This window comes from Chenopodium album, chromosome 20 (genome assembly GCF_948465745.1).
Source record: "Chenopodium album chromosome 20, dcCheAlbu1.1, whole genome shotgun sequence".
Lineage (NCBI taxonomy): Eukaryota > Viridiplantae > Streptophyta > Magnoliopsida > Caryophyllales > Amaranthaceae > Chenopodium > Chenopodium album.
Genome location: NC_137853.1, coordinates 41,867,362 through 41,895,304, shown reverse-complemented (window position 1 = coordinate 41,895,304; position 27,943 = coordinate 41,867,362). Strand labels below are relative to the sequence as shown.

The 27,943-nt window shown below is 34.0% G+C and overlaps 5 protein-coding genes, 1 non-coding gene and 1 pseudogene across 8 annotated transcripts in view; 2 read left to right on the top strand and 5 right to left on the bottom strand.

Moving 5' to 3' along the window:
- Positions 1-167: 167 nt before the first annotated feature.
- On the bottom strand, positions 168-240 carry TRNAF-GAA (transfer RNA phenylalanine (anticodon GAA)). The gene has a single exon. It is a non-coding gene; the product is annotated as a tRNA-Phe (tRNA).
- Positions 241-350: 110 nt separating this feature from the next.
- LOC145598981 (uncharacterized) lies at positions 351-2,503 on the bottom strand. 2 transcript variants are annotated; one of them, XM_081655380.1, is made up of 3 exons: positions 2,284-2,502; positions 1,883-1,957; positions 351-844 (listed from the first exon to the last, which is right to left on the bottom strand). In XM_081655380.1, the coding sequence occupies exons 1-3, from the start codon at positions 2,434-2,436 to the stop codon at positions 683-685; spliced, it is 390 nt and encodes a 129-aa protein (XP_081511506.1). In that variant the 5' UTR covers positions 2,437-2,502; the 3' UTR covers positions 351-682. The 2 variants fall into 2 exon arrangements, with proteins under 2 accessions (XP_081511506.1, XP_081511507.1); XM_081655381.1 differs by lacking the exon at positions 1,883-1,957 and having other exon boundaries at positions 2,284-2,503.
- A 946-nt stretch (positions 2,504-3,449) lies between these two features.
- On the top strand, positions 3,450-7,411 carry LOC145598392 (uncharacterized). The gene is made up of 8 exons (XM_081654739.1): positions 3,450-3,752; positions 3,852-3,897; positions 4,223-4,250; positions 5,068-5,155; positions 5,997-6,064; positions 6,237-6,306; positions 7,026-7,061; positions 7,157-7,411. The coding sequence occupies exons 1-8, from the start codon at positions 3,554-3,556 to the stop codon at positions 7,225-7,227; spliced, it is 606 nt and encodes a 201-aa protein (XP_081510865.1). The 5' UTR covers positions 3,450-3,553; the 3' UTR covers positions 7,228-7,411.
- A 663-nt stretch (positions 7,412-8,074) lies between these two features.
- On the top strand, positions 8,075-10,660 carry LOC145596631 (ADP-ribosylation factor 1-like). 2 transcript variants are annotated; one of them, XM_081652840.1, is made up of 7 exons: positions 8,075-8,209; positions 8,809-8,993; positions 9,094-9,164; positions 9,852-9,971; positions 10,053-10,171; positions 10,260-10,341; positions 10,437-10,659. In XM_081652840.1, exons 2-7 carry the CDS (start codon positions 8,846-8,848, stop codon positions 10,440-10,442), a joined length of 546 nt encoding a protein of 181 aa, XP_081508966.1. In that variant the 5' UTR covers positions 8,075-8,209; positions 8,809-8,845; the 3' UTR covers positions 10,443-10,659. The 2 variants fall into 2 exon arrangements, with proteins under 2 accessions (XP_081508966.1, XP_081508967.1); XM_081652841.1 differs by having other exon boundaries at positions 8,088-8,209; positions 8,820-8,993; positions 10,437-10,660.
- Positions 10,661-13,347: 2,687 nt separating this feature from the next.
- Positions 13,348-15,094, bottom strand: LOC145597698 (galactinol synthase 2-like). The gene is made up of 3 exons (XM_081653930.1): positions 14,663-15,094; positions 14,118-14,441; positions 13,348-13,980 (listed from the first exon to the last, which is right to left on the bottom strand). Exons 1-3 carry the CDS (start codon positions 14,996-14,998, stop codon positions 13,633-13,635), a joined length of 1,008 nt encoding a protein of 335 aa, XP_081510056.1. The 5' UTR covers positions 14,999-15,094; the 3' UTR covers positions 13,348-13,632.
- Positions 15,095-21,610: 6,516 nt separating this feature from the next.
- The window catches only part of LOC145597279 (uncharacterized), a 16,298-nt gene continuing 9,965 nt past the window's right edge, over positions 21,611-27,943 (bottom strand). The window contains exons 2-10 of the mRNA XM_081653415.1: positions 26,973-27,096; positions 26,377-26,480; positions 26,119-26,221; positions 25,945-26,008; positions 24,045-24,242; positions 22,937-23,047; positions 22,629-22,754; positions 22,455-22,553; positions 21,611-21,986 (exon numbers count right to left, since the gene is read on the bottom strand). Coding sequence (XP_081509541.1) covers positions 23,019-23,047; positions 24,045-24,242; positions 25,945-26,008; positions 26,119-26,221; positions 26,377-26,480; positions 26,973-27,096 — 622 coding nt within the window. The 3' untranslated portion in view covers positions 21,611-21,986; positions 22,455-22,553; positions 22,629-22,754; positions 22,937-23,018. The remainder of the gene's footprint in view (positions 21,987-22,454; positions 22,554-22,628; positions 22,755-22,936; positions 23,048-24,044; positions 24,243-25,944; positions 26,009-26,118; positions 26,222-26,376; positions 26,481-26,972; positions 27,097-27,943) is intronic.
- LOC145597280 (actin-related protein 3 pseudogene) lies at positions 21,906-22,763 on the bottom strand (annotated as a pseudogene).

The window sequence follows — 27,943 nt, the reverse complement described above, 5'->3', positions numbered from 1 at the left end:
ACATATATGGTTTGATGTGTCAAGTTTTAATATAGGAATCATAGTGCAATTCTACTATATGGGTTGATAAGTGTGATAGCCAGTCAGGTCAATAGTAGTATACTAGTATAAATATAGTAGTTAAGCAAGGAGTTATTTTAGTTGGGATTAGAAAAAGAAAAAGAGAGTGCAGTGAGCGTGGATCAAACACGCGACCTTCAGATCTTCAGTCTGACGCTCTCCCAACTGAGCTATCCCCGCAAGTTGTGATTCAAGACTGTCAGAAACAAGCACAACTGTCAACAGAACTTTTAAACTTGCAAAGTTGGAAATATTTCCTACGTTGTGCTTAACAGGAGAAATGAGGAACATACTTGGTCAACAAAAACATTCAAAGTTTCTCATTGAAAAAGGTGTCATATAAGCTGTCCCCGGAATACAAATAGCAAGAAGTTTTACAGAATGGAGTGATCTTGAACGTTTCTGGGAGGAATCAAAATAAGTAATACCGATGTACTTGTTCACAGTTTCTTCAAGGAACAAATCACACCACCTTAAAATTTACAGAAATGATTGATCAGCAGAGATGATCTTATGTTTCAGAGGCAGAAATTCACATTCTTATAACTTAATCTAATAAATAGAAGGTTCAGATAGCAATGAGTACGTTGTAGCCCGTAGGATGCCCTTTCTGCAGAACCTCTCAATCAAGCAAACTGCAAGTGAACTTGCCATTTGAGAATGTGATCTTTTCTGCCCTTGTGACAGCATCAAGAGGAAGAGGAGCAAAACTACGTGATGGCCCATAGAAATGTGGGAACCAATGGGTTCCCTCCACAAGCTCATATATCAATCCATCCCCAAGCTGCAAAAAGATGTTGAGACTTAAGATTTTTGCAGTAAGGGAGCTGATGCAGCAAACAAAAAGGGTATACAACCAATCATTGTCTTGGTATATGATTATCACATTTCAACAAAAACATGGAACCATTAAGTTCACCAACACATTCATCATATACTGTCTGTTGATGATAAGTTTGTTCAAAGTCAAATGATATAAGGTTCAAGATTCCGAATATTTGAAGCAATTCAAGAATTCTCACTGATGAAATTATTTACCACTTCTATACAATGATGAATAGTGATGCACACCAAATCAAACCTCATTTCCTAAACAGGGGAGCAAAGGAAAGAAAAGTAACGAAAGCAAGACCAATGAGATTAAATTCCATATAATAATATATCATGGGAAAATTTCAACTTGAACTACAACAAATTGAATCAAAAGTTGTAATTTGCATTCACTAGAGCACACCACAATGCCACCCATCAGTCATTTGGATTAAGGGTTTCATAAACACAACTTTCATAGCTTCATGTATTGTAAATGTATAACTGAATGAGCTTCCTCACAAATGGATGTTTAAGGCTGTGTATATGAACCCCTGCCCCAGACTTACCCTATAGAAAGCCTATTTATAGGCATAGAGGTAATGGTGTATCATATCCAACTACGACTGGTATGATAAGTAATCATAGTTCAACTTATCAATTGCGCTGCCATATTTAGACAGTCATTAGAAGATTATGCTTTTACCATCATAACTTCATAAGATTAGATCAACACATGTACTCAGCCAATAGATCAGTGAAACAAGCAGCTCCAAGAGCGAAAATACCAGAAAGCTGGGGAACAAGATTAAAATTAACGGAGTGTGGACATTCGACAAGAATTCTAAATCATTGTGTAACTTGTGCTCTCCAAGTATTGAAAATATGTACATAACAAGATAGTTTATTATGAACAAAAATTGGGAATTGGGAGTAATGTATACAATTAACTGCAGAATTTGATACACTGTCAACTCAAAGTAATAAAGAGAATTGAAAGCAGAAATAAAACCTTGTCTGAATCAACTTGAAGCAGGTATAACTCCTGATCAGTGTCTGTAAAAAATCTTTGCAAGGTTGGTTGTACCTGAAAACACATGTCCCAATTGTGAATTTATATCTTATCGCGAATATTTTCTTAAGCAATCAGACAAACACATTCAATCTTCAAAACATGGAGCAGTTCTATTTAGCAATGATTAAAGAGAATGATTAAGCCATCTACACTTGCTAATTAATTCAATTGAACAAAAAAAATTAAAACTTGATTATTTTTACCAAAAAAGATGATTCTTTCCAAGCCCAAATTGTGAATTTGAGCCCTAAATTTAGTGGGGCAGTAATTAATTTGTTGAAGAAGCAAAGATAATCGAAAAAATAAACAAAAAGCTGGGAATTTGAAAAAGAAAGAACCTGAGAAAGAGTGCTGAGATGAAAGCAAGCAGTAGATTTATCAAGATCGGCACCAAAAGAGTGAGCATTAATCTGGAAATCATCCCACTCTTTGGCGGTGCTTATCCTGTAAACGTACTTCTCCTCTTGCTTTCCATCCTTCTCCCGAGCCATTTGCAATACCAGCAACACTCAACAGGACCAAATCAATAACGATCACCACGTTCAATCCTGGTTTTTTTTCCCCTTGTTATTGGGCCTTTGGGAAAAGCTAATTTTAATCTTTTAATTTTTTTTGAAAAAAAATAAATAAATAGGATAAAGAAAAAGTAATTTAAGTTGTCAAAAACTAATCCGACTTCTATATTGAGAAAAAAAAAACCCAGTTATGTAAGGAGTATCAAATTGGTTAGTAACTAGAAAAGAATTACTAGAAAACAACTATTCAAAATTGGCTCGTTCTTTGTTTCATTATAAAGTTAAAAAATTAGCTCATTTTAAGACGAAATCTCTCTCACATCTTTATTAGCATGAAGATAAATAATGAATGACATAGTTGACTAAATTCATTAGGCTAACCATGACTTTTACCTTACGTGAAACCTAAATTAGTTCTACGATTACATTGTGATTGTTATTTAGTGGGTTACAACGAAACCTTAAACATTTAAAGAACTTACTACATATCAAAATTCACATCCAATGAGTAGTAATATAAAAACCTAATTCAATTTTTAATTTTATTGTGTTCTCATATATCTAAATATTTCTTATACTTTATCCAATTCCATCTTGATTGCATGACAATATGACATTCTCTTCCTCACTTAGTCTCTAAGAGTCTGTTCTATTCACCTTATTTTCACTTATTTCAGGTGTAATAAGTTCAATTAAGTTCAGATAAGTTCAGCTCAAGTTTAATAAGTTCTAATAAGGGTTACCTAAGTACAAATTACAACTAAAATAAGATTAAATAAGGTCTAATAAGTTCAGATCAGTGAAAATCAGAAAAATAGGTTACACCGTATCTCTACTTTGACAGTTCAATTAATGTCAACTCAATATAAACTGGCCGTACTAAATACAATTAAATTTTGTAAAAATAGATGAAAATACCCTATTGTCCCTTGATTTACCTACAAAGTTAATTAGGCTCGACAACTTGATTTCTCTCTAGGACTAAAGGAGTAAGGAGTAAGGAGTAAGGACTAGGGAGGCGTATTAAGCATCTGCGGTTCAACCCAGAGAAAACCCTGTGCTCTTTGGGCTCTCAAGTCTCAACAGACAAACAATGGCTGTTAATTTGACATCGAAATCTGCTTTAATTGGGGTTGGTGGATTGCCCTTCAATCATTCTTCCTCATCCAAGAACTCCAACATTAGAATTAAAGATCAAGTCTACAAATTTGGTCACTTTCATCTCAATCTCACTTTCAATCGTTCTGCAAAGCTGCGTTCTTTGCCTCAAATTAGAGCTCAAACTGTTCCAGGTACTATTTCTCTGTGTTCTTGGGTTTGTAGTTATCAATTATTCTATGTTGGGTTTTCAAATGGCCAGTTTCTTAATTCTCATGTTTGTTGGCAATTAGAGTATGTTCCAGAAACCAAGTTTTACAAAGTGGAGGCAATTCTCAGGTGCATTTTCTTTACTAATTACTACTCCGTATCTCTCTATTTCGACTAACAATTGAAATTAAGCAACACCCTTTAGTTCAATGCTATGGATTCTACTGCCATATTTTCAATGTAATTCTTATAAAGAATGCATATGATAATCGCATTTCATTGACAGATTTGAAAGGGAAATTATAGTTAATTAATGATAATGCAGTATCTGTGAAGTATTTTTTTTTGTATATATTCATGTTCACTTCTGAGATTCCTCATGTGCTTCCCCCCCTTTTTTTTGTGTTTTTCTTTGGTGCTGTATTGCTGTGCTGGTGAATCTTTTTGGTGAAAGACCCTGGAGAATCCCCAAGGTTTCTGCGGTAAGCTCTCATCTTCAACACACTTTATTATGTTCTGCCCATCAAACTTTGCATATTATAATTGCAATGCTACACTTGTTTGTGTGTGCTGAATTCGCTCTTGATTCAATGCCTTCTATGTTACCAAAATACATATTAGACACTTATATTGAACAACATTAGAAGAGCAAGAAGATATTTTGTTTAGTTTGTGTGCGTGTGCGCGCGCACACGCGAGGGAGGGGGGGTGAGGGATTGGGAATGCATAATGTTTAGGGCAGCTACTCAAAAGACTAAGTGGAATACGGAGTAGAGGAAGTTAGTTTTCATCTTCCCTATGATGCATAGTTGCATACCATATAGAAGAGATGCTTGGTTGTACCACATATGTCATTGAGGGAATCAGCATGGTGAGATAACCACATACTCCGTATATTATAACCAGATCGTCCTCTAATCAAATGGTACATATGTGAATACACTATGCCAAGATGCCACTACATTCATATGTAAATCGTATGCCTCAGTTTCTTATATGTTTGGTTTGTTACATTGCTTTTCTTATGAAGAGATATACATTTATGTGGTAACTTATTCTGGTGTTTCTTGTTGATCCGATCACCCTTACTTTTATAAGATTAAGGCTTTGATTGATTGTTGATCCGATCATCCTTACTTTTTCTAACGAGTGACAGACTCTTTCTTAAGTGAGAGTGCATAACATGATTGAATGATTTAGTTTGGGGCGATGCTACTGTTGTTTGGAACTCAATGCCTTTTGTTTCTGGATTGAGATTCTTAAACTTTTTTGTTCCATATATTCTGGGATGGATTTAAGGCTTTGCTGAAGATGGGCATTCGCGGTGTCACGGTTTCTGATGTTCGAGGTTTTGGAGCACAAGGGGGAGTTGCAGAAAGACATGCTGGTTAGTACTTTCTGATATTCAAAGTACAGTAAATCCCCTATTTTTTTGTAAATAGATCAAAGCTGTTTGTTTCAAACTAGGATGTAAAGCAGCAGAAAAATCAAATGGCATGGAGATTGTATTAAGTCATAGCCTGCCAAAATATCATGACTCACATTTATTTTTCCTTCCACATATAGTCTATTATACTGAGGTCAATGTTTTGTATGAAAGGACTTCTGAGTTCTGACCAGTGTCATCGACACTTAAAATTACCCATCACTTTATGAACCGCAATCCCATTTTTCCGTAAGTTGCTTCTTGAAAATTTCACTTTGGCCTCATTTGTATCCCTTCTCTCCAGAAGTACATACACAGCTTAATGGGCTTATCATAAACTCATGAGCATAGCTCATGTGAACCTTAAAAATTTTCTGTTGTTTACTCCCTTCATCCAGAAATAATTGTCATACTTTTGCTAACCCCTCAAAAATGTGGATATGAAATGATTATATAGAAGTCCCCTTATAATTGTTGTGTCACTACATCCTCTCCCCATCAATTAACTTGTGTAGGGTCATATTAAGAAAACCACTTAGAAATTATTTCCAGTTTAGGAAAAATGACAACTTATTCCAGGCATCTTTAATTAGTATATGTGACTAATAATTCTAGACAGAGTAATTCGATTGTAAGGATGCTGTACGTATATTCCTCTGATAGAGTAGCTCTTATATTTGCCTGAATATTGTATTGTGCATGCTTGTTGATCTAAAAAAAAAAAATCAGAGAATGCTATCTCTGTTTTGCCGTCTTTGTGCATCATTTTGATGGTTTAATGTTACTTTTTATCTTTTCCCAGGATCTGAATTTTCTGAGGATAAGTTTGTAAACAAGGTTAAGATGGAAATAGTGGTCAGCAAAGATCAGGTGTTTAATGTCAAAAGCTGATACTATACTTTTATTGCCCTCCAACCTCAAACATGCTATTATTTTCTCTCATGTCTTGCCACTATACGTACATAATTTTCTACTTGTTATATCATTGATCTATTCCAAGTCCTATTATGATTTATTAAAGGTCACTCTTACACTGTTTCAGGTTGATCCAATTGTAGACTTGATAATACAGGAAGCAAGGACTGGTGAAATTGGTGATGGAAAAATTTTCGGTAAGATGTCTTTGGGAAAATTGAAGTCCATATACTTGTTTCTCGCAGGACAAAGTCACTCTAGAAATATACAAAGTAAGATTTAGTAGACTTGCTGAAATGTTTTTATGAAGCTAGAGTTTTATTCTGTCACCTGCTTTCCCAACCTCACAAACCTTAAAAAAACAAAACTATATATACGTAGTGTATATATATATATATATATATATATATATATATATATATAATGAAACTTCAGATCATCTGCTTTTTGTACCATTCTGGACATTTGCTCACTTAAAGCCCTTGCCGCCTCCACTTTACAAAGGATAATAAAGGCTTACTGGTACCGAGTGTATAGTTGCTCTGGGCTCCTAGCAAGCTCACCTGCAAATAATGTGGAATAGATGAGAAACGCTTTTGCTGTACAAATACTTGCATATTCAAGAAGAAACACACCAAAGTAAATGTTCACATTACTTGTTCAGTCGTTATCCTACTACAATCAAGCTACAACCAATACACAGCTTTTAGCTCATAGTATAATGTTGAGGCGCTAGACAAGGCCTAGTTAGGATTATAAAACTGCATGGAGGTTTTGCTTGGTATCTCAGATTCAGAGGCATATTATTCTCTGGTATATCTTGAAATATTTTTAAAGATTAATGATAATTTTTTTTTTTTTGGAAGAAAAAGATTAATGATAATTTTGACTTGATGTAATGTATTGATTTGTGCAGTGCTGCCTGTTTCTGACATCATAAGAGTGCGCACTGGTAATAAATTTTTCATTAGTTAGCACCTACAGATTAACCTTTTCCACCTTTGCATCTTAATGAAGATTGCTTCTTGGCATGGCTGTGATATGTAGGTGAGCGGGGAGAAGAAGCAGAGAGGATGTCCGGAGGACGGCATGACATGTCAAATCAGAGCAAGGTTTAGAAAGTTTGGGGCTCTGCCTTTGGGCAAAACATTGAGAAGTCCTGCCAAGCTTTTGCAACTCTTTGCCCAAATTTCCTAACCTTCTTGAAATGTTAATGATTAAAGTTTGCAATTAAGAAATTATGATTGGCATTTAGCTTGTGATATTCTTCCTCAGTTTTTATAGTTGTACCATTTTCAATTCCGATTCAGGGTACTTTGAATTTTTGCTAATTCCTAATCATATGGTGAATAGTTTCATTAGTGATGCACATCTTTGACAATAGTTGAATAAGGCACGCGACACACATATATAAGAACAAAATTATATAATGATTATTATTGTCATATGATTTTTTCAATATTCGGTAGTACAGAATATTTCTTGACCACGTCAATACAAATATTAAAACATTAAACTACAGGAAATAAAGGAATAAGTTCGATGACCAACACCTTTTATATGCACTTGAGTACACATAAAGGTAATTGCACGAGTACACATAAAGGTAATTGCACCTAAGGGTAGTTATTTTTTTTTTCTCATTTGATTATTGTTTTTGAATAAAAAATACTTTTATTAAATAAGCAGAAGATACCGCTGATACTATCCCTCAAAAAAAAAAAAAAAAAAAAGATACCGCTGATACTAAGGGCATGTTCACTTACGTTGAAGTGAAGTTCAGTTCAGTTCAGCTCCTAATTTCCTTCTCTTATAAAATACTCATTTCAGTTCAATTCAGCTCAGTTTAGCTGAGTTCAGTAAATGAGAACATGCCCTAAATGGTAAGTCCAAAAATTAAATGAAAAATAAGTCCAAATGCAGCAGGCCAAATATAAAAAGGAAAAATGATGAATAAACTAAAATAAAGCCCCATACAATTGGGAATAGAGAGTCAAGAGAGATCTTCCACAGTTCCACACCTCATCATTCCAAAAATTAACTTTTATTTTTCAGATTTCCTGATTTCGTTCTTCTGTTTCAAATTTCTTCCTTGCTCAGGTTCTTTTCCTCTTACCCATTTTTTATAATTCGTGCAGTATCCATGTGTTAGTTGAATTTTAATGCTTGATCTGTTAATCATAGGATGTTAATGCTCGATTTAATTCTTCATAATATTTTCTTAATTCCCCTCTAGTATTTTGTGAATCTTTATCTTAATTTGCAGTTTAGTATACAACAATATGTACATTTCTTTGTGTTTTCCTCTAGAACTAGAATAATTATCTTTGTGATTTATATTTATGCTATAGAAAGTGTGATGGAGTTTATAATATGGGATTTAAAATTGTGTAATTCGCAACAAGATTTTGTCTTTTTTTGCCATTAATTATTCTAATCAGAATTTGGATAATGTTTGTAATGTGGCTGAGATCTGGGTGTTGGGAACCAAAATTATGGACTTGAAAATGTAATCAGTATAATGCAGTTAATTTTGATCCACATTTCGTTGAATTGAATCAAATGTTTCACCACATGATTTGTTATAATCTTTGAATGCATTGTAAAATGAAACTTTGGGTCCAATACTCTAATTTATATTGTATATGATGTGCAATACAAAATGTGTAGATTACAATTTAACATCATATATTATAAAGGCTAATTTTAGATTGTTGGAGTTAAGAGGAAGTGAAGATGGGGCTTACTTTCACCAAGCTATTTAGCAGACTGTTCTCCAAGAAGGAGATGCGTATACTTATGGTAGGTCTCGATGCGGCTGGTAAGACTACCATCTTGTATAAGCTCAAGTTGGGAGAAATTGTCACCACCATCCCCACCATTGGTAAGTACATCTTCATCGCATTTCAAAGGTAATGATTATTGAAAGAGGTGGAATCTTGATGGAGTTGCTGCTCATTTTCTTTGTTTTCTGTGTTTAACAGGATTTAATGTGGAGACTGTTGAGTACAAGAACATCAGCTTCACTGTGTGGGATGTTGGAGGTCAGGACAAGGTATATACACTTTGATTAGCTGATATGAATGTGTATTTTTATTTTTATAGTAAGCCATTATTTATTGAATTGTTTTTCCTGGAAAAACTATGAAAGTCGAACAATTTTTTTGTATTGGTGCTCAGAAGCCAATCCTCTGATAGAAACCAGAACGAAAAACTTATTTCTCTCGTGAAGCAGTAGAATAGCACTTCCCGACTACAACACATATACCTTGCACTATGATATCTCTGAGTGTTGTCAAAATTTGCTGATTTATTTACTTATTTATCTGTAAGTATGTCTAGTGTGCATAATTACTTTGATACTTTATTACTTATTGGGAATTTGGGTTGGAGAATACTAACAGAGTAACAGGCATATTTCCCTAAGACGTTTTTGTCTTAGTTCGTGACTAGCTTGTCAAGCTCAGATTGGTGAAGCAAAATGCTAATCAATTCTCAATTAAATGCTGCAATATGTGCCAGTGTAATATATTTGTGACCTGCTTCTGCTTCTGCATGAAGACCGGTGTATGTAGTATACATCTCCATCTTTTTACAGTATTCTTTTACACTGGACTGTGAATCTAGAAAAGATAGAACATCACTCATTGCATCCAGAAGACTCGTCGTGGGATAATTTTTTTATTTTCCTTGTACATTCATAACAAACACTAATTGGAAATACTGTTATACTGGATTGCAGATTCGTCCCTTATGGAGACACTACTTCCAGAATACACAAGGTCTCATCTTTGTGGTTGACAGTAATGATAGAGATCGTGTAGTTGAAGCGAGGGATGAACTTCACCGGATGCTGAATGAGGTAGTTACTCTCTGGTACTGATGGACAATGCACTGCGCTGTAATGCAATGATTCCTGAACTGATTAAATCTTTTTTTGCAGGATGAACTAAGGGATGCAGTTCTGCTAGTGTTTGCTAACAAGCAGGATCTCCCCAATGCAATGAATGCTGCAGAAATTACCGACAAGCTTGGTCTCCATTCCCTCCGTCAACGACACTGGTAAATGCACCACTCTTCCCTTTCCTCACTCCTATTTTATCAAATCATTTCCTTTACTTGTAATGAGCAAATCCAACTACTGCAACAGGTATATCCAGAGTACATGTGCAACATCAGGTGAAGGTCTGTATGAAGGTCTGGACTGGCTGTCCAACAACATAGCTAGCAAGGTAAGCTGCAATACTTGTGATTGACTCTCATTACTGATTAGTGATTACTATAAGACTTGTATCTAAACTCCTCAATTGTCTTGTTGTACTGCCAGGTATAAATGACTAGACCTTCCTGGTTCACATATAGAATGAGGATGGTTGGGTTTACACAAGCATTTTATGCCACTTTTGTTATTAAGTTTACGTTACTAGTTTTTCATAGCTTATGTTGTTCAGTGACAATTTGTCATTTGCTTTCTGTAGTGTATTCGAGACATGAGATTGATTGCTATTTGTTTAATAAAGTACGGAGTAATACTTAGTATGATTTTGTCATTCTTTGGCACCTTACTGTCCTTTCAGTTATATAATTTTGGATCATAATTTTAGGAGTAACTATTTCTGAAATTTAGGATTTGCAGAATTTAGCAGGTTTGTTTTGTACAGTTGTAGTACCTTCTGTAGTACTACTGCCCCCAGCCATTAGTACTTGCAGCTAACCAGGGAGGGGTTCATCCGATCCATTGTACTACTTATGAAGTTTAATTTAATCATAACCACTAAAGCAAGACTTGATTTAGTATAAAAGTAAAGGAAAAATGATATTATAAGGAGCTTAAGATGGAAATAGTAAGTTAATTTAAAATATTTATTACACCGATGGATTCGCTATTTTATCATGTATTCCCAAATTACTTCTATTTTGAATAAGTAATAATAGTAGTTGAACACAAGAAGGTAAGTTCTTTTTCACAATCCCATTAATCTAAACACAAATTCATAGAATCATAGCCATCATGCTAAACGCCATCAAAGCCGTCAACAGAATTAAAGAGTACTACTTTGGTGTCTTGTACGGTTGGATTTTTTTTTTTTTTTAGTGTCCTTGTTTTTGATGATCTTCTGCCTCTTTTCACTCCTTATACCATTTTGGGTATTCTTAGACATCAAACAAATTTATTACCCAAATTTTTGCGAGCATTATTTATGCCAGCCCACTCCATACCTTATTCAACTCACTGATTACATTTTTTAATTTTATTTATGGCTTATTTAAATTAACTTAAGTTAGAATAAAATGTTGTCTTTCCCTCAAAAAAAAAAAAAAAAAAAAAGAATAAAATATTGTTAGTAGAAAAATATGTTACCTAAATAAACCAAATAACTAACCCTACTCTCCTCACTGATTCCGTTACTTTTGCACGCTCAAAAGTCAAAATTATTGATCTAAATGCATTCAATGGTACCCACCTAGCTTAGCTACTTTAATTTTTACAGTAACTTGAAAAGTCTGCAATGCATGCTATATTTTTTTTGATATTTATTAGTGCCGACATAGTATGTGGTCGTCGGTATTATCTAGAATAAGATCTCACCTAATGTTATATTTAACAAAATTGGATACACTTGTAATGTTACTCTTCCTATTGTCAAATGACTCATATCCCTAAACGGTTTTGGAATGAAGCCTCCTTTTACTCTTTTAACTTGTCAAGTAAACTCTCTCAATGAGACATGCGACCAATTAAGACTCGTATTTGACACTTGTGAAGTGCTTTTGGCATTTCTGCAAAAAAAAAATGACAAACAATAATTAATTACTAATAGTAATTGTTTTTGTCATAATGAATTTATCAACAATATAATAGAACCGAATATGACTGAACCCGAACCAAAATCAATACAAACAACTCTTCACTCGACCAAGAATATGATCCGAGTGCCATATCCAGATTGATTCTTATCTACATACATATATTAATAGACTAGTCTTGTATACCTTCTCTAAAATATCTCCCCTCCTCCAAATAACGAAAGGGAAAAAAAAAAAAAAAAAAAGTTTTTATGTACTATGTAGTATATACTGTGTCAATGTATAAAATTAAAAGCATAGGGCATATTTAATAACATTTGAAAAGTTCAAATAAATTGTATGGCTACATTTTCTTGTTTAATATTGTACAGTTTATTTGATTTGCAGACAAAGATTTGATTTGCATATAAAATTATTGATCAAATCACGGATGTCACCTTCAATTAAACTACTGTTGCACGCTTATATTTAATTAATGCTGTATATCTGATCAACTACATACCCTCATTTGCTCTAATTTTTAAAAGACCCGAGATTGACGTCCATATCCATTTGCCTTGAAATTAATACTTATACATTAAGGCATGAATATGCTGCTCGAGCACTTATACTAGTAAAGATAGTAGTAGTTGGACACATGAGGATATATTATTTTCCAGCCACTTGCAAATTGTTTTTTTTTAAAGAAACGTACATATATAATAATGATCCCTATATGTTAATCAATTAGAAGATGACCTAAATCTCGAACCATATATATTATATCATCTACAAAGTATATATCCTATCGCTGGTAAACTTAATTAGACTATACACAAATTAAACTTACACTAAAGGAAAGTACGATCACATATAAGCTAGTGTAGTAAGGTTTCATTATCTAAAAGTCCAAAACCAATTGCCCATCACCAATCTAATACACATTTTCGTTAGTCAATTTCCCTCTATTTCTTTAACTCGTGGCACAACTAATGCATGTCAACTTGAGCTTGCGTGTGAGCTATCTTTCTCTCTAGAAAGTTAATTAACTAGTGCCAATTAGACTGCCGACATATCATATGGTACAAGCTGTACAACAGTAGTATAGTACTAGTAGTAGTGAAATGTGAAGCATGTGCATGCATACACGCATGTAGTATTAGAATAAAATCTAAGTATTGTATAGTGTATATGGTGTTTGTATGAAGTTAAATATGTTTATCTGTACAAAAAGATAAAGAGTTAGATTAATGACTACATACCAAGTTTAATGAATTTGTCAATGATTTAAGAAATTAGTAATTATCTCATAACTTAAAGCTGTATTAGTCAATTGTAATATTGTATAGCTTTGACCATGTTAATCGAAGTTATAATTAACATATTCAACGTAACCAAAGATAAAATTAACATTAGGGAAATGAATTAAAGGAAAGTTTTGAATAATAACTGTAACTAAAGATATTCCATTATTTATGAACAAGTTTTGAACTTTTATTTCAATTCGATCAACATTAAGTTCTCTTACAAAAATATTACAATTAAACCAAAAACTACACATTACATTTATACTATACTTCCAAGCCTATCAATAAGAAATTAACACTCAAAACCCCCTCCCCCAGGCCCACAATTAAAAAACAAAAAAGCTCTTTCTCATTGGTAGATTAGGTCAAGGAAAATTAAGAAAAATAAAACTAATAAAAACAGAAAATGCCATAAATAATTACTCTAATTTAAGCCGCAGACGGAGCAGTGACATAATTAACAAAACCAGCTTTAGACAAAGCTTCTTTAAAAGGTTTCATATCAATAGCAGTTGCTTCAGCAGCAGGGTTGTAGTTCAAAGACGGGTCTTGATAGATATCCCACCATTTCTTCACCAACATCTTTATGTCTTCCCTGTCCATGTTCTCTTCTTCCCCTGTATACCTCCATGGTTTTGAACCCGCCGCACAATAGTGCACCACCTTCACTTTGTTCAAGTCCACCTTCTCCGGGTGTCTCCATAGGAAGGCTAACACTAAGTTGTAGTCAATTGGTAGTGGCTTGAACTTGTCATTAAAGTACATGTTCAAAAAGTCCTGTAACATCAACATCAATATCAATATGATAATTAATAATAATAATAATAATAATAAGCGCCTCATAATATAATTACTTAATTATTAATTAATTGAAATGACACTATGAACGTGACAACTACTCCGCAATATAATACCTGCTCAGCAAACGAGGTAGGGGGTACTTCTTTGAGAGTCTTGAGCAGATCATGGTAGGTAGGAATACTAGGCTCATACACGAAGAAGCCAGCGTTGAAGTAGAGGGAAGGAGGTGGGCCGAGCTCGGAGGTGGGCCACTGGACCTTCTCAGGGCACTGCTGACAGTATCCGATCTTGTATTGAGGGGTCTTACTCCAAGATGCCTCACAAAAGCAATCCATGACAGCATAGAAATACCCATTTGGCAGATCAAATAGATGGTCTATGTTTTCATACACTTGGATATCTCCATCCAAGTATATCAGCTTCTCGTACTCCACAAACTGCCATACAATTAAATTTCATATATATCAACAAATTTATTCAATATGACAATAAATAAACATATAACCTAATCGGGTTAGTACCAACGTATGTAGTACGGTGTACTAATGAGATTTATTAGACAAAGAAAGAGAACCCAGGTGTTATACAATACTCCAATCGAAAGACACGTGTAATACAAAATCATTTCGGAAACGTCTGAGAAAAGAAAGAAAAGTACCTCCCAAATTCGGAGCTTAGAATAGTTGATGACGTAATAAGCATGAGCAAATTGGGTGTTATTTTCAGGCGGGTAAATGGGTTCGATGTCACGAACAATACAGCCCTGAGAGACTAATATCCTGCGGTGATCCTCAGGAACATCAGGGAGCACCGCCACAATCAAAGGGTAAACACTCTTTACTTTTCTTAATCCTTTGATTAATCCAACTACTCCTTTCACATAATCACCGTTTCCTGCTAAAAATGTTACGTAGGCTCTCTTGGGTTGACTCAATGCTTTCGTGGTGTAACCCACTGATGAGTCAACCACACTCTTTACTAGTTCTGGAGCCATTCTTATCTCGAAGGTTCGAGGAGAGAGACCGAGAGCTTGTGTATGAAAGATGAACAAGATTTTGTAATGGTTGAAATTATTTGTGTGTTTGTGGAGTGTTAATTATTTTCCTGAGGTGATTAAGTGAATGAAGACTGGTTTATATAGAAAATGAGCAGGAAATTGAAGGTGTCCGTGGAAATGTTATGGATGCCTGCCACGTAATTATGTGGGACCTGGTTCACAGATCAAACGGTTGCAATGGACGGTCACAGAAACTTCTGGAATGGGACCTATTATATTGCATGTTTTAGAAAGTACTAGAGAAGAGGAGGAGGTTGTCATACTTTTAGGTGAAGCTAGCTACGAACAAGCTTGAGGGTCATGTTAGCTCATGTGAAACACCCTGTGTCTCTGGAACGGGCCATCAAAACTTCAAAAGTCATGCTATGTTAACCTGTATCAATTCTACTCCGTATAAAATTGGAGTTTATGTACAGCCTGACCTTCGTACGTGCTACTATCTGTTAGATACTCAAAACCCCTCAGATTGGAGTGTATTCCATTAATCAATATATATAGGGTTACAATCGTGAGTCCTAATTACATTAGGAATCTCAAAAGATATTTACAAATATTCACAAAATATATCTCCTACTATAACAGAATAGCTTGAATATCTATCGTATATTCTATCACACCCCCGCAGTCGTAGCGGGAGGAGGGCGTACGCTGAGACTGGATCTGAACTCTAAAAATAGTTGTCGAGGTAGGCCTTTCGTGAAGATGTCAGCAAACTGATAGCGAGATGGTACATGCAAGACCCGTACTTGACCCAACGCCACCTTTTCTCGAACGAAATGAATGTCCATTTCGACGTGCTTGGTGCGTTGGTGCTGTACGGGATTATGAGATAAATATATTGCGCTGACATTATCACAATAAACAATAGTAGCCTGACGGAGAGGACAATGTAACTCCAAAAGAAGATTACGAAGCCAACAAGCCTCGGCAACAACATTTGCGACGCCTCTGTATTCTGCCTCTGCACTTTATTTAGAATGAGTAGGTTGACGCTTCGAAGACCAGGAAATGAGATTGTCTCCAAGAAAACAACAATATCCCGAGGTCGAACAACGAGTGTCCGGGCACCCGCCCCAATCAGCATCAGTATAAGTAATCAAGTTTGTAGGAGATGAAGGATATAAGTGTAACCCGTGATCAATGGTACCCTGAACATAACGCAGAATCCGTTTTAATGCATCATAATGAGCCACTCTGGGATCATGCATAAATAGACAAACCTGCTGAACTGCATAAGTTATATCAGGGCGAGTAAAAGTGAGGTACTGCAATGCACCTGCAAGACTACGATAGAGTGTTGGATCATGAAACTTAGGTCCAGCGTCTGCACTGAGCTTGGATTGAGTATCCACTGGAGTTTGTGCAGGTTTACAACTACTCATACCTGCACGCTCAAGAATTTCCTGTGCATATTTTTGCTGTGACATAAACAAGTATGAAGGAGTACGAGTAACAGCAATACCTAGAAAATAATTCAGAGGACCTAAGTCAGTCATCGGAAACCCTTTCCGTAAGTGAGTGATAATGCTCTCACGTAGTTTATCTGAGGATGTAACCAACACAATATCATCAACATATAGAAGTAAATATGCCATGTCTTTCCCATGTCGGAAAATAAATAAGGAATTATCCATTTTAGCAATGACAAACCCCATCTGCAAAAGATAATTAGCAAATCGCTGGTACCAAGCTCTCGGAGCTTGCTTGAGGCCATATAGAGCCTTGCGAAGTCTGCAAACATAGCCTGGAAATCTCTTATCAACAAAACCAGGGGGTTGATGCATATAAACACACTCTTTTAAATCACCATGTAAAAAGGCATTTTTGACATCAAGTTGATGAATAGACCACTTACGAGCCATAGCCAAACTCAACATTGTTCGAATAGTAGCCGGCTTAACAACCGGACTGAACGTCTCATCACAGTCGACACCTTCAATCTGAGACCTGCCATCACAAACTAAACGAGCTTTGTGTCTTTCAAGATCACCATTAGCTTTCAATTTGTGACGATATAACCACATACAATTAACAATGTTCACCCCCGTAGGCCTAGGAACCAATTCCCATGTCCCCGTTTCAATTAAAGCACTATATTCATCACGCATCGCAGCATTCCAATTTGGGTCGGAAAGGGCTTGTTTGTGATTTTTGGGAAGCGGGGAGCGGATAATGGCGGATAATCAATATATATAGGGTTACAATCGTGAGTCCTAATCACATTAGGAATCTCAAAAGATATTTACAAATATTCACAAAATATATCTCCTACTATAACAGAATAGCTTGAATATCTATCGTATATTCTATCACTATCAATAGATTATTTTAATACAAATAAAGTTATTAATTTTTTATTTATAATACTTTTCATAAAAAAAATATATATATATTTATACAACTTGTATGAATATAAATACTAGTATATAATATATGTAATGCAAAATAAGAGGTTTGTCTATACATATGAAGATTATGAACTAGTCGTTGGTACTAAATCATCAAGGTTGAATGTTGATACGGAGTATTGAAGTTATCTCTCTCAAAAATTTTGAATAATGACTTTATTCTTGTGCAAACAAAATGTGCCTGGAGTAATTGGTAAAATTATGGAGCATGACATTGGTAAACGGGGCTAGCTTTGTTGTTACAAATCACTCTCCTTGCCACTTCTCTAGACCTTCTAGTCACCACTTTCCATCCCCCATCATCATCAGAGGACACTTGAGGGACAGGTTGAGCTGGAGTGGCCACAACAGGCAAAGGAGGCACTGTAGTAGTAGAGGCAGGACCAGTAGTGAATATTATACTTCGCAATACTCATTTTTTTAGTTAACTAGTCGTTGGAGCACGCGCGTTGCGCGTGCCCCCCCTGACGGCAAGATAAGTAAAATTCGTTGTTGTGTTCGATTTTTGTGATATTCGTAGCAAGGATACAAGAATTTACAAGTACTAAGAAGGAGTGATAAAGTTTCTACGGGGATATATTTATGGATAAACAATTTTAATAAGTTATCTAGAATTTGTTAGAATTTAAAGATTTTTTTTAAAAAAAACCCGATATATTTAGATATTATTTTAAAACGCAATATGGTTTCTTATTGAGTAACTTAATAATTTTCAAACAGCTCTATCTTAAATGATTGTGATAATAAGGAAACACAATTTTAAAGGTTAAAGTTATATAAAATGGATTAAATGCAAAACTTATGAAAAAATTATGTATTTCTTTGTTATTAGTCTACATAATTGGTGTGATCTACACTTCTTCAAAGCTGTTTTTGTATTTGTATATTTTTTCTTCGAGTTGCATAATGAATTTTAGTTTTTTTTTATTCTCGATATTTGTTTTCCCTGAGTGAATATACAATCTAATTTGGGCAAAAGTAACTGTCTTGGCAAAAAACGTAATGTTTCTCAATAATAAGGTGTAAAATGAATTTTCTTTCGCTCTCTTCCTGACCTCCTCTCTCTCTCCCCCCTTTTGATCTCTTTTCATCCTGCCTTCTCTCTTTTTCTCTCTTCCCTTGGCCTCGTCTCCTTGTTCGTTTTTTCAAAAGCTTTGAAAATTATAAACCGTAGTTACTCCTCTCTCAATCATTCCTTCTTTTTTATTGGCCGAAACTCTTTCTCTCCTACTTTCATTTTTGTTCTTTCCTAATCCCTCTTGTCCCTGTTCCTTCTTTAAAAAGGCTTTGAAAATTATAAGTTGCACTTGTTCTCCCAATCCAAATCCTCCGGCTTCTTTATCTTTCCCAGCTTTTCTTTATAATTCTCTTTTTCTTTCGGCCTCTTTCCCTTTTCTATTCATCCTTGCTTTCTTTCACCTTATGGTTCCTTTTTTCTCCTCCTTATTCACTCTTCTTGTATAGTTTGAGCGGTTTAGTAAGCCTCTCTCTCTCTCTCTCTCTCTCTCTCTCCCCCCCGACCCTTCTCTTTCTCGACCCATCTCTCTTTCTCGACTCATCTCTCTCTCTCTGCCCCTCTTTCTCTTAAATGCTCTATTTATTTCTCTTTCGACCCTTATTTATCTGTTTTTCTCCCAGTCTCTCCCTTTCCTCCTGACTCATCTCTATCCCGACCCTTCTTTCTCTCTTTCTCACCCCTCTCTCTATATCCATCTATCTATCTCTCGTCCCACTCCTTCCCTTTATTCCTCTCTCTTTGTCTCTTTCTCTCCTCCCACTCCTTGCTCTTTCCCTCTTTCCCCCCCCCCCTCTCTCTCTCTCCTCTTCCCACTCCTTCCCTTTTTCCTCTCTCTCCTCCTACTCCCACTGCCTCTTTCTCTTCCTCTCTTCTCCACCCTCCATCCTTCTTCCATACTCTCTCTTAAAGCTATTTATTACTATGGTTATATTAACATTTACATAGTAGCAAAACATGTACTTGTAAATCTAGCACAATTCTACCACAAGGTTGAACATTTTATTCTAAAAGTTCTACAAATTAGTTAACATTTCCAAAACTGTCACAAAACCACATTTGTTAACGACTAATACTTATTGAAAGAATTAAAGTTTGTCCAAATCTTATTATCGATTTCTATTCCCTCTTTCTTGGTCAATCTGATTCTCTTTAACTTTCATTTATGTTTTATAATTTTGAGCATTTGGTTTCTATGAAGTATTTTCATCTCCTTAATTACACCCTAAAAAGTTTTTCCTCAAACTCTCTTCTCTCTTTCTCAATTTCTCTCCCTCTTATAAAGTTATAATTTTATTAATTTTATACTTTAAAAAGGGTTTGCACCACTGTTTCCTTTTCTAAATCTCTCTTTCGAATTCTACTTTTTAAAAACAAATTAAATATGATAGATTAAATACTTACCCACTCAACCCCTTCTTTCTTTGGTCATTCATCGATCTCTCTCTCTCTTTAATGTATTTTGTGGCAAGCAATTCAAAGTAGGATGAGCCTTTAACAAATTCACTCATTTCCTAGACTATCATAAGATTTTATCTACATTGAATGTTTATATAAGCCAAAAGAGCATAAACAAACTTGGAATACTGCTAACGGCAAATAAAAGGATGTCACTATATCCAACATTAAGCCAAAATATGAAAAATCTAGGCGAACAAACAAAGTTGTTAAACAATGAGTCATTTCTCTAACATAAGACTATATATACTACATTAATAAAACCAATATTACATTTAAGGCTTGAAAGTTCTGATAAACTGACACAATAAAGTATTTATGTCGAACCATCTCCGCCGCGCTGTGCTATTGCCTCTTGCACTCTTCTTTGCCTAATGGCTCCCAACAAACTGTCAATAAACGCAAAGAAAAAAAATTGCACATGATACGAAGAAATTAGAATTGCAACATGATACGAGCAAAGAATTTTGAACCAAATGTTGTTGTACAAACAACTGAAGTCTAATAATATCAGTTTGGGATACTAAGGCCCTCTCCCTCCCTCCCTCCCTCACCATTGCCAGTATTAGCTAATCGTAAAAGTACTTGCCTCACACCTTAATGTGGCAGGAAATCAATCATTGGCCAAATTTCAGCTCCTAATTTCCTTCTCTTATACTTCGTAAAATATTCATTTCAGTTCAATTTAGTTCAGCTCAGCTCAGTTCAGTTCAGCCGAGTTTCAGTCAACGTGAACAGACCCTAATACGTAAGGAGTCTAATACTATAAAAAAAAAACGTAAGGGATGAGTTTTGAACTTGATATCTTGAAAATGACTCTCATCAATATAACTAACATAAATATGTGCAACAATTAATAGATAATCTAAATCACGGGGGAGGCCATGGCCCACCCTAGCCTTAGCTTCCCTTGGTGTAGTTAGTGAGGCCCATTACTAAACTTCACAATTTTAATGGAAATTTAGATGATTTCTGCTTAAAGGTAGTGCTAAAAACACAAATTATATATTTATATATACAGCCATAAGGGTAGTTATATTTCACCAAAAAAAAAAAAAAGTTATAATATAGTTATTTGCAAAACTTGTATATTATATAAGGTAGTTTAGTCCTAGAAATACCGCAAATTTATGCAAGTATGATGTGATACATTTGATATGGATTTAAATTATACTTCGTATCTAGTTTATTCTTCTTCCGTTCTAATAATATTCCAAAACAAGGATGAAATTACGCATTCCAAATCACATAGTTAAGGAGGGAGTCCCAACAATATCAAGTATATTAATTTTGTATTAATTTTGTAGTAATATAATTCAAAATTGTGCAATATTAAGCATTAAAGTCAAAACTCTCTCCAAAAAAACCCGTAAAAAACTAAAAATCAAAATATTGTGATATTATAACAGGAATAAACATACTTATAGCAGGTTCAGTGATAAATGGTTATTAGATGAACTGTAGAGAATTGAATTTTCTTCAATTGTAATAGGAGACTTCAAAAGTTACAATTTTTTGGATCCTGAAACTTTCTTATTTAGATTTTACTGTCATTATAGATTATACATACCAAAAATCAGAACCATATTGGGAAAAAAAATCTAACAGTAGAAGATCGAAAAGCCAATCATTGCGACCAAAACGTATAGGTATAAGGTATAACCAATGGACAAATCAATTGGTAGCAAAATTTCTATAAAAAGCATCCAGTGGCAATGTGGAGTTGCAATGTACAGCTTCCTAACAAAAGAATTACTACAGGAGAAATCCAAGCTTTCTTACTAAATACTTCGTAAATTTCTAATTTACACCACTTTCCAGCTACCCAAAAACACATAAACCACCTTGATGAATCACGTGTATGCGTAAACCAGAGTCCTAATGTTAGAAGTGGAAATCCCTAAGCCAAAATTGCCATTTGATACAATGCAACTGAGAGTATTTCGCTGCAGTGCTCCTTGCATCAGTACATCCCCTTGAAAACAGGATTTGTGCGACATATACTTGCCCCATATTCTTCGTACTCAGCTTTGGTATGGCAAGCCTGCACATAATAATAGAGTTTGCTTATACAGTTATACATTTTGGTGAGTAAAAACAAGTAGACGACCATCTTGAGAGCATGAAATTAACCCAGAAACACTAATGGATAGCAATAGCAACATAGATATATTTGTGTATGGATCTTTAAATATATACAGTAGGAATCTAGGATATTTCCATAGATAGGAATTTGGGAGGTCAAACCGTCAAAGTCTATGCAGCCTTTACCCTTACCAATATCTAGTACAGTTTAATTTAAGAGGAAGCTATTCTCCAAGCCCCAAGGACAAGCATTTATTTCTTGAAATGGAGTCATGAAGGACAAATAGTGGTAGAGCTACACAAAATTTTTTGTATGTAACATGATAACATTGGCAAATAGCAATAGGTTCTGGCAGTAGCATGATAATTAAGATAAAAGCAACACCAAGTTGAATAGCAACTTTAAATTAAAAGGGAGGCAACATACTCCAAAAAACTCAGGAGTTGAAGTAAGTACGGATCCCCCAAACCATACTGCATATCTCTGGATAGGATGGCTCACTACGTTGACTTCCACCGGTTGTGACTGCCAACAAATTGAGAGATCAGGCACATAATGCTGAATTTGCTAAGTACTGACATATATTATTGGTTTTCTTACCTTCATTCCTCCAGTAAGCCGTGCCTCAGATGCAAGAACTCGAGCATCAACAATCTTCTTTATATCCCTCTGCAACCTACGGTGGAAGTCCTTGAACATGGTTGAGCCACCAGGCAACACTATATTCTGGCACATTCCACATAATTAGTTAGGCCCAAAAGTAAAATTCCAAGCTACAACAGTACAGCCTAATACACCTGGAGCAGAATGACACATAAATATAGCCAAAAAGTGTTTTCTTTGAAGGAATGAATTAAAATCTTAAATACTTCATATCGACCTTTCAACCAGAGCATATAACACTCTACCTTGTACAGTGCTCTTCTGGTGTCAATTGGTGCAGACTGGATACACTTGTCAATCACAGCTGGTAAAGGAGTGGTATAATCACTATTGTAGATCTCTGGGTTGAAAAAAACCTGTGAACCATACAGCCAATGATAAGCACATCGTAGCTTCAAAAGGCGTGAGGGTAAAAAGGCATACAGGCATATTAGACACAATAATAAACAGAATCTCTAAGGCCATTAATCTTAAAACACATACTTGGATTTATTGTTTACTTGCAGGACTGATGCTATATATCAAATCCAAAAAATAAAAATTTACAATGTTTCTTCTCAATGATACCAGACAATCTTAATTTGTCCACAGGAATTGGGTTTCAACTACAGTCACTGATCCATCTCATATAACACTAAACATTAAATCAGCCTTAAGATTACTACATCAAACCAGATTGCTACCTTATATCAAACTCCCTCTTCCCTAAAATGATTATCACCCGTCAGATAAGAAAATATAAAGGTAAGCAACTAAAAGGTGGCATAACTAAAGGGTATAAGATTTAATAAATTGCAGAAGTCAAGTTTTCTGTTCCAGGATAAGTCGATAACGACCTTGAAGCAACACAATTAGCACTATATGGCATAATCAGATCTAGTCCTATTTAAATTCAGTCTGTTTGAAGAAAAACATTTTCTAGGAAAAATATTTTCCTACCTTTTGCAAACATGATCTTTAATTAGTTTAGTTTGGCAATCAAAGATTCAATGTTCATAAATAGTAGTATCACTTGGAAAAGGTTGAATAGTCAAAATCTTTCATAATATTAGCATAATTAGTCAAGCAACAAGGAGAGTAAATGCGATTATAATTTCTATAGAGTATACTCTATTTCAACTTAAGCAAATGAAAACAATACCAGAATTGTTAGACCAAGAATAAATAAACAATACCAGATGACAAATGAAAACAAGTCCAGGGAAATGCTGTTACAGACTACACTACACATGCATTGCAATGCAACAATAATACAATTATAAGTTCCAACTATAGCAATAGCTGCAAGCCTGTAATAGTAGCAAAAGTAAACAAAGCGTAACAAAAGATAAAAAGGATTCTGTTATTACTTACTTTCAGTAGTCAATGATGCTTGAGAACGGCATATAATTAATTCTTTATGTGGAGTTTGTGACATTTTTAAACCAGAATGCCTCCATGACTTTGGCCTACTTCCAGCTTGAATAGCGCGTGGGAAGGATGTCAAAGATAAGCTGCTCCTATAGTTAAGCTTCGAGCTCAAAATTTTTGTGTTTGAAATACCTAAGCTACCTGAAATCAGGCAAAAGATAAATTTGTGATTTGATGAGCTTACAATAAGATTGATATCCAACAATTCCAAACACATACTGCCTTCCATAGGATAATGGAAAGACAAGGTTTCATCTTCGGTGGAAATAAGAGGTGATGGAACAGTAGCAAGACAAAATTGGAAATAAACTATTTATCGAGTTTACAATGCTACCTGATCACAAACATTCTCAAATGGTTACAAATTATGCCTTGTTGCATAGGGGTGGCAATTCGGGTGAACAGGGGAACTTAGTAAATACTAAAGTACATCATCCCCTTCGATATATAAAAGCCATGTTGATCCAACATTTGCCAAAATATACTACGATATACAACACTAAGCCATGTCAATAACCTTCATGTCATCTAATTTTTTCACACAACCAAGAAGATAAAAACTAACATCTATTGGTTAATTTTATTGAAAGATTTCCATACTGACAACTAATGCAAACATCTAACAAACTCGACTAATTGAATCAACTAATAATTTGTGAAATTAATTACCAATGCCAATCTACTAATCGAATTTACAATCCCTACATGAAGAAAAATAACAGAAGACCAACATTTAAGCAACTAAACTACAGAAAGATTTACCATGTTCAGGCATTTCGATTCCGGCTCCGGTTCCAATTCCAGAGCAGGATAGAACTTATCAAATTCAATTAAACAATTTTCAGGGAACAATTTTTTTTTTCATTCACTCGGTGTGAATACAATTTCGATGCAAACAATACAACAACAAAAATCATGCAATATACATAAAAATACAACATATCAATATAATAGCGTGTGATTAAATTAAATCTAATTCACCCACTAATCTATAAGCATTATTCGACAGAACCCAAAAAACCACACTTCCTAATCACACATGTGAATTTGTCTAAAAGCAACATGCTCTATTTTCTTCCAATTATAGTCCACTCTCCAAACTTAGTTTACTAAACTTACAGCTTGTCCATATCAGCTTCCTATCCTCCATAATAATTATCGAGACATTTAATTAAATATCAAAATGTTATAGGAAGGTATGTTCTAAAAATGCATTCATGAAATAGTTTAAAAGAAAACATATGCCACTCAGCTCCTACTTAGTTGCTCTCTAAAGAAAAATAAATCAATACACGAGAATGGACTAAACGATCCACTATGCCTATACGTTAAGACTAATCCAGGTGATTACCGAGTATATTTGCAGCATTAAACATCAAATATAAATCTCGGTATGGAAAGAACCACCAGCACCAAGTATGAACTTGGTAGAGGCAAATATTAACACAGTGAGACCTAATAAACTAAATAGTGTCTCGACATAAAACAGCAATTGATGAAATGGTCTACAACACTAATAATAATCAACACTTTCATAAGAAAAAAGGATAAGTCTGCTCAACTTGATACCAACAACAGCCAAACTTGAGATAAAATAAAGCCATTGATAAAACCCGAAGTAGCCAGATTGTTCCAAAAACAATATAATGGGAGATTCACTACCATGAGTAGTACAAACAAGTACAATGGTATGAAGGAATTATAAAATGTAACAATCTTGATACAAGTGAAAATGAAGAGCTAACCTAAGCATAAAAAATCATGAGTAGTACAAACAAGTACAAGAGTATGAAGGAATTACAAAATGTAAGAATCTTGATACAAGTGAAAATGAAGAGTTTACCTAAGCATATATGGCCACTACTGTATATATGAGGATGAATTGGCGTCGGGGATAAAAAGATCACCTATCCCAACAACAATAAAAACAACAAAAAAAATTAAAGAATTTTACATATAATTGAAGAAAAGCAAAATTATTATGAAAATCAAGAAATTGAAAAGAATAGGAAGAGACCTGAGGAGCTTCCATGGGGTAATGCTCAGGAAAATCAACTTGAAGTTGGTATATCTCATTTGCATACAGTGTTCCTGGTGCTCCATTCACCTCAATTATCCACCTTTTTTTCATAATCCAATCAAATTTAGGGAAAATAAATGAATACCTAGACCCCAAAATCATAAAAGGAATAATACCCAGAATTTAAATATTGATCATTGGATCATCAAAACCCTAGGAAAAAAAATTGAAATTAAAATTGAAAAAAAGTATTACCTTTGAAGATTATCAGTGACTGTGTGCTTGAAACCAGTAGGAGGATTGAGCTGCCACTCAGCGAGTTCCTTTTGCAGTCTATTGCTTGCTATTTTGCTAAGTGTCTTTTAAAACATCGAAAAAAAAAATTTAGTTTCTGACCCAGATTAATAATCCAAAATAAATTAAAATTTGAAGAAATTGAAATTGGTAATCAAACATAATTTTTTTACTCCAGATCAACAATTCTGCTACAAATCAGACAATAATGCTACTAACAATATAAAAAATCAACCCAAAAAAACGATAAATCACTCAAATTCAACCTAAATAAAACCACCACACAATCGAAATTCAAACCAAAAAACGAAAATAAATAGAACAAATAAACCCTTAAAAATCCGAAAAACATCGAACACATAAACCCAAAAAATCGAAAACAAATCAATCAAATAAACCCCATTAAAAACGAAAAGATTTCGCACAAATACACCCACAAAGATTCAACCCCAAAAATTTGAAAACAACAGGAACATTTATGAAAAAAATCCACGGCAATCGAACAAGTAAAGGCCAAAAATCTGAAACAAAATCGAGAAAGAGAAACATGATCGAACCTGATGAATGTGACGATCGGAAAACCGTCTGAGAAGAATCGAAGCACCATCGTCGAAAGGGATGATCGTTGGTCTTGAGTTTCTGAAGTTTCTCTCTGTAGGTTTCTCTCTCCTGTTCTCTCTCCTTATTTTCCATTAAGAATTCTGAGCTTTTTTTTTGAGATGAGGAGGAAAGAGAAGGAAGTCTGTGGGGAAGAAGGTGTAGAAGTCGGTGAGAGAGTAAGGCCCCGTTCTTTAGAGCTGCTCTGCTCTGCTTTGCTCTGCTGAAATCTGCTTTGCTTTGCTCTGCTCTGCTGAAATCTGCTCTGCTCTGCTCTGCTATGCTCTGCTCTGCTTAAAATTAATACTTAATATTGAATTATTATAATAATAATGTATATTTAATAATAATAATAATAATAAATAATTAATACTTAATGATAATAATAATAATAATAATAAATAAATAATATTTAATAATAATAATAAATATTTAATAATAATATATAATTAATATTTAATAATAATAATATATAATTAATATTTAATAATAATAATATATCATTAATATTTAATAATAATAATATATAAATAATATTTAATAATAATAATAAATATTTAATAATAATAATAATATATAATTAATATTTAATAATAATAATATATAAATAATATTTAATAATAATAAATATTTAAAAATAATAATATATAATTAATATTTAATAATAATAATATATAAAAAATATTTAATAATAATAATAAATATTTAATAATATATAATTAATATTTAATAATAATAATATATAAATAATATTTAATAATAATAATATATAATATTTAATAATAATAATATATAATATTTAATAATAATAATATTATTAAATATTAATATTTAATAATAATAATATTATTAAATATTAATATTTAATAATAATAATAATTAATATTTAATAATAATAATATTAATAATAATATAATTAATATTTAATAAT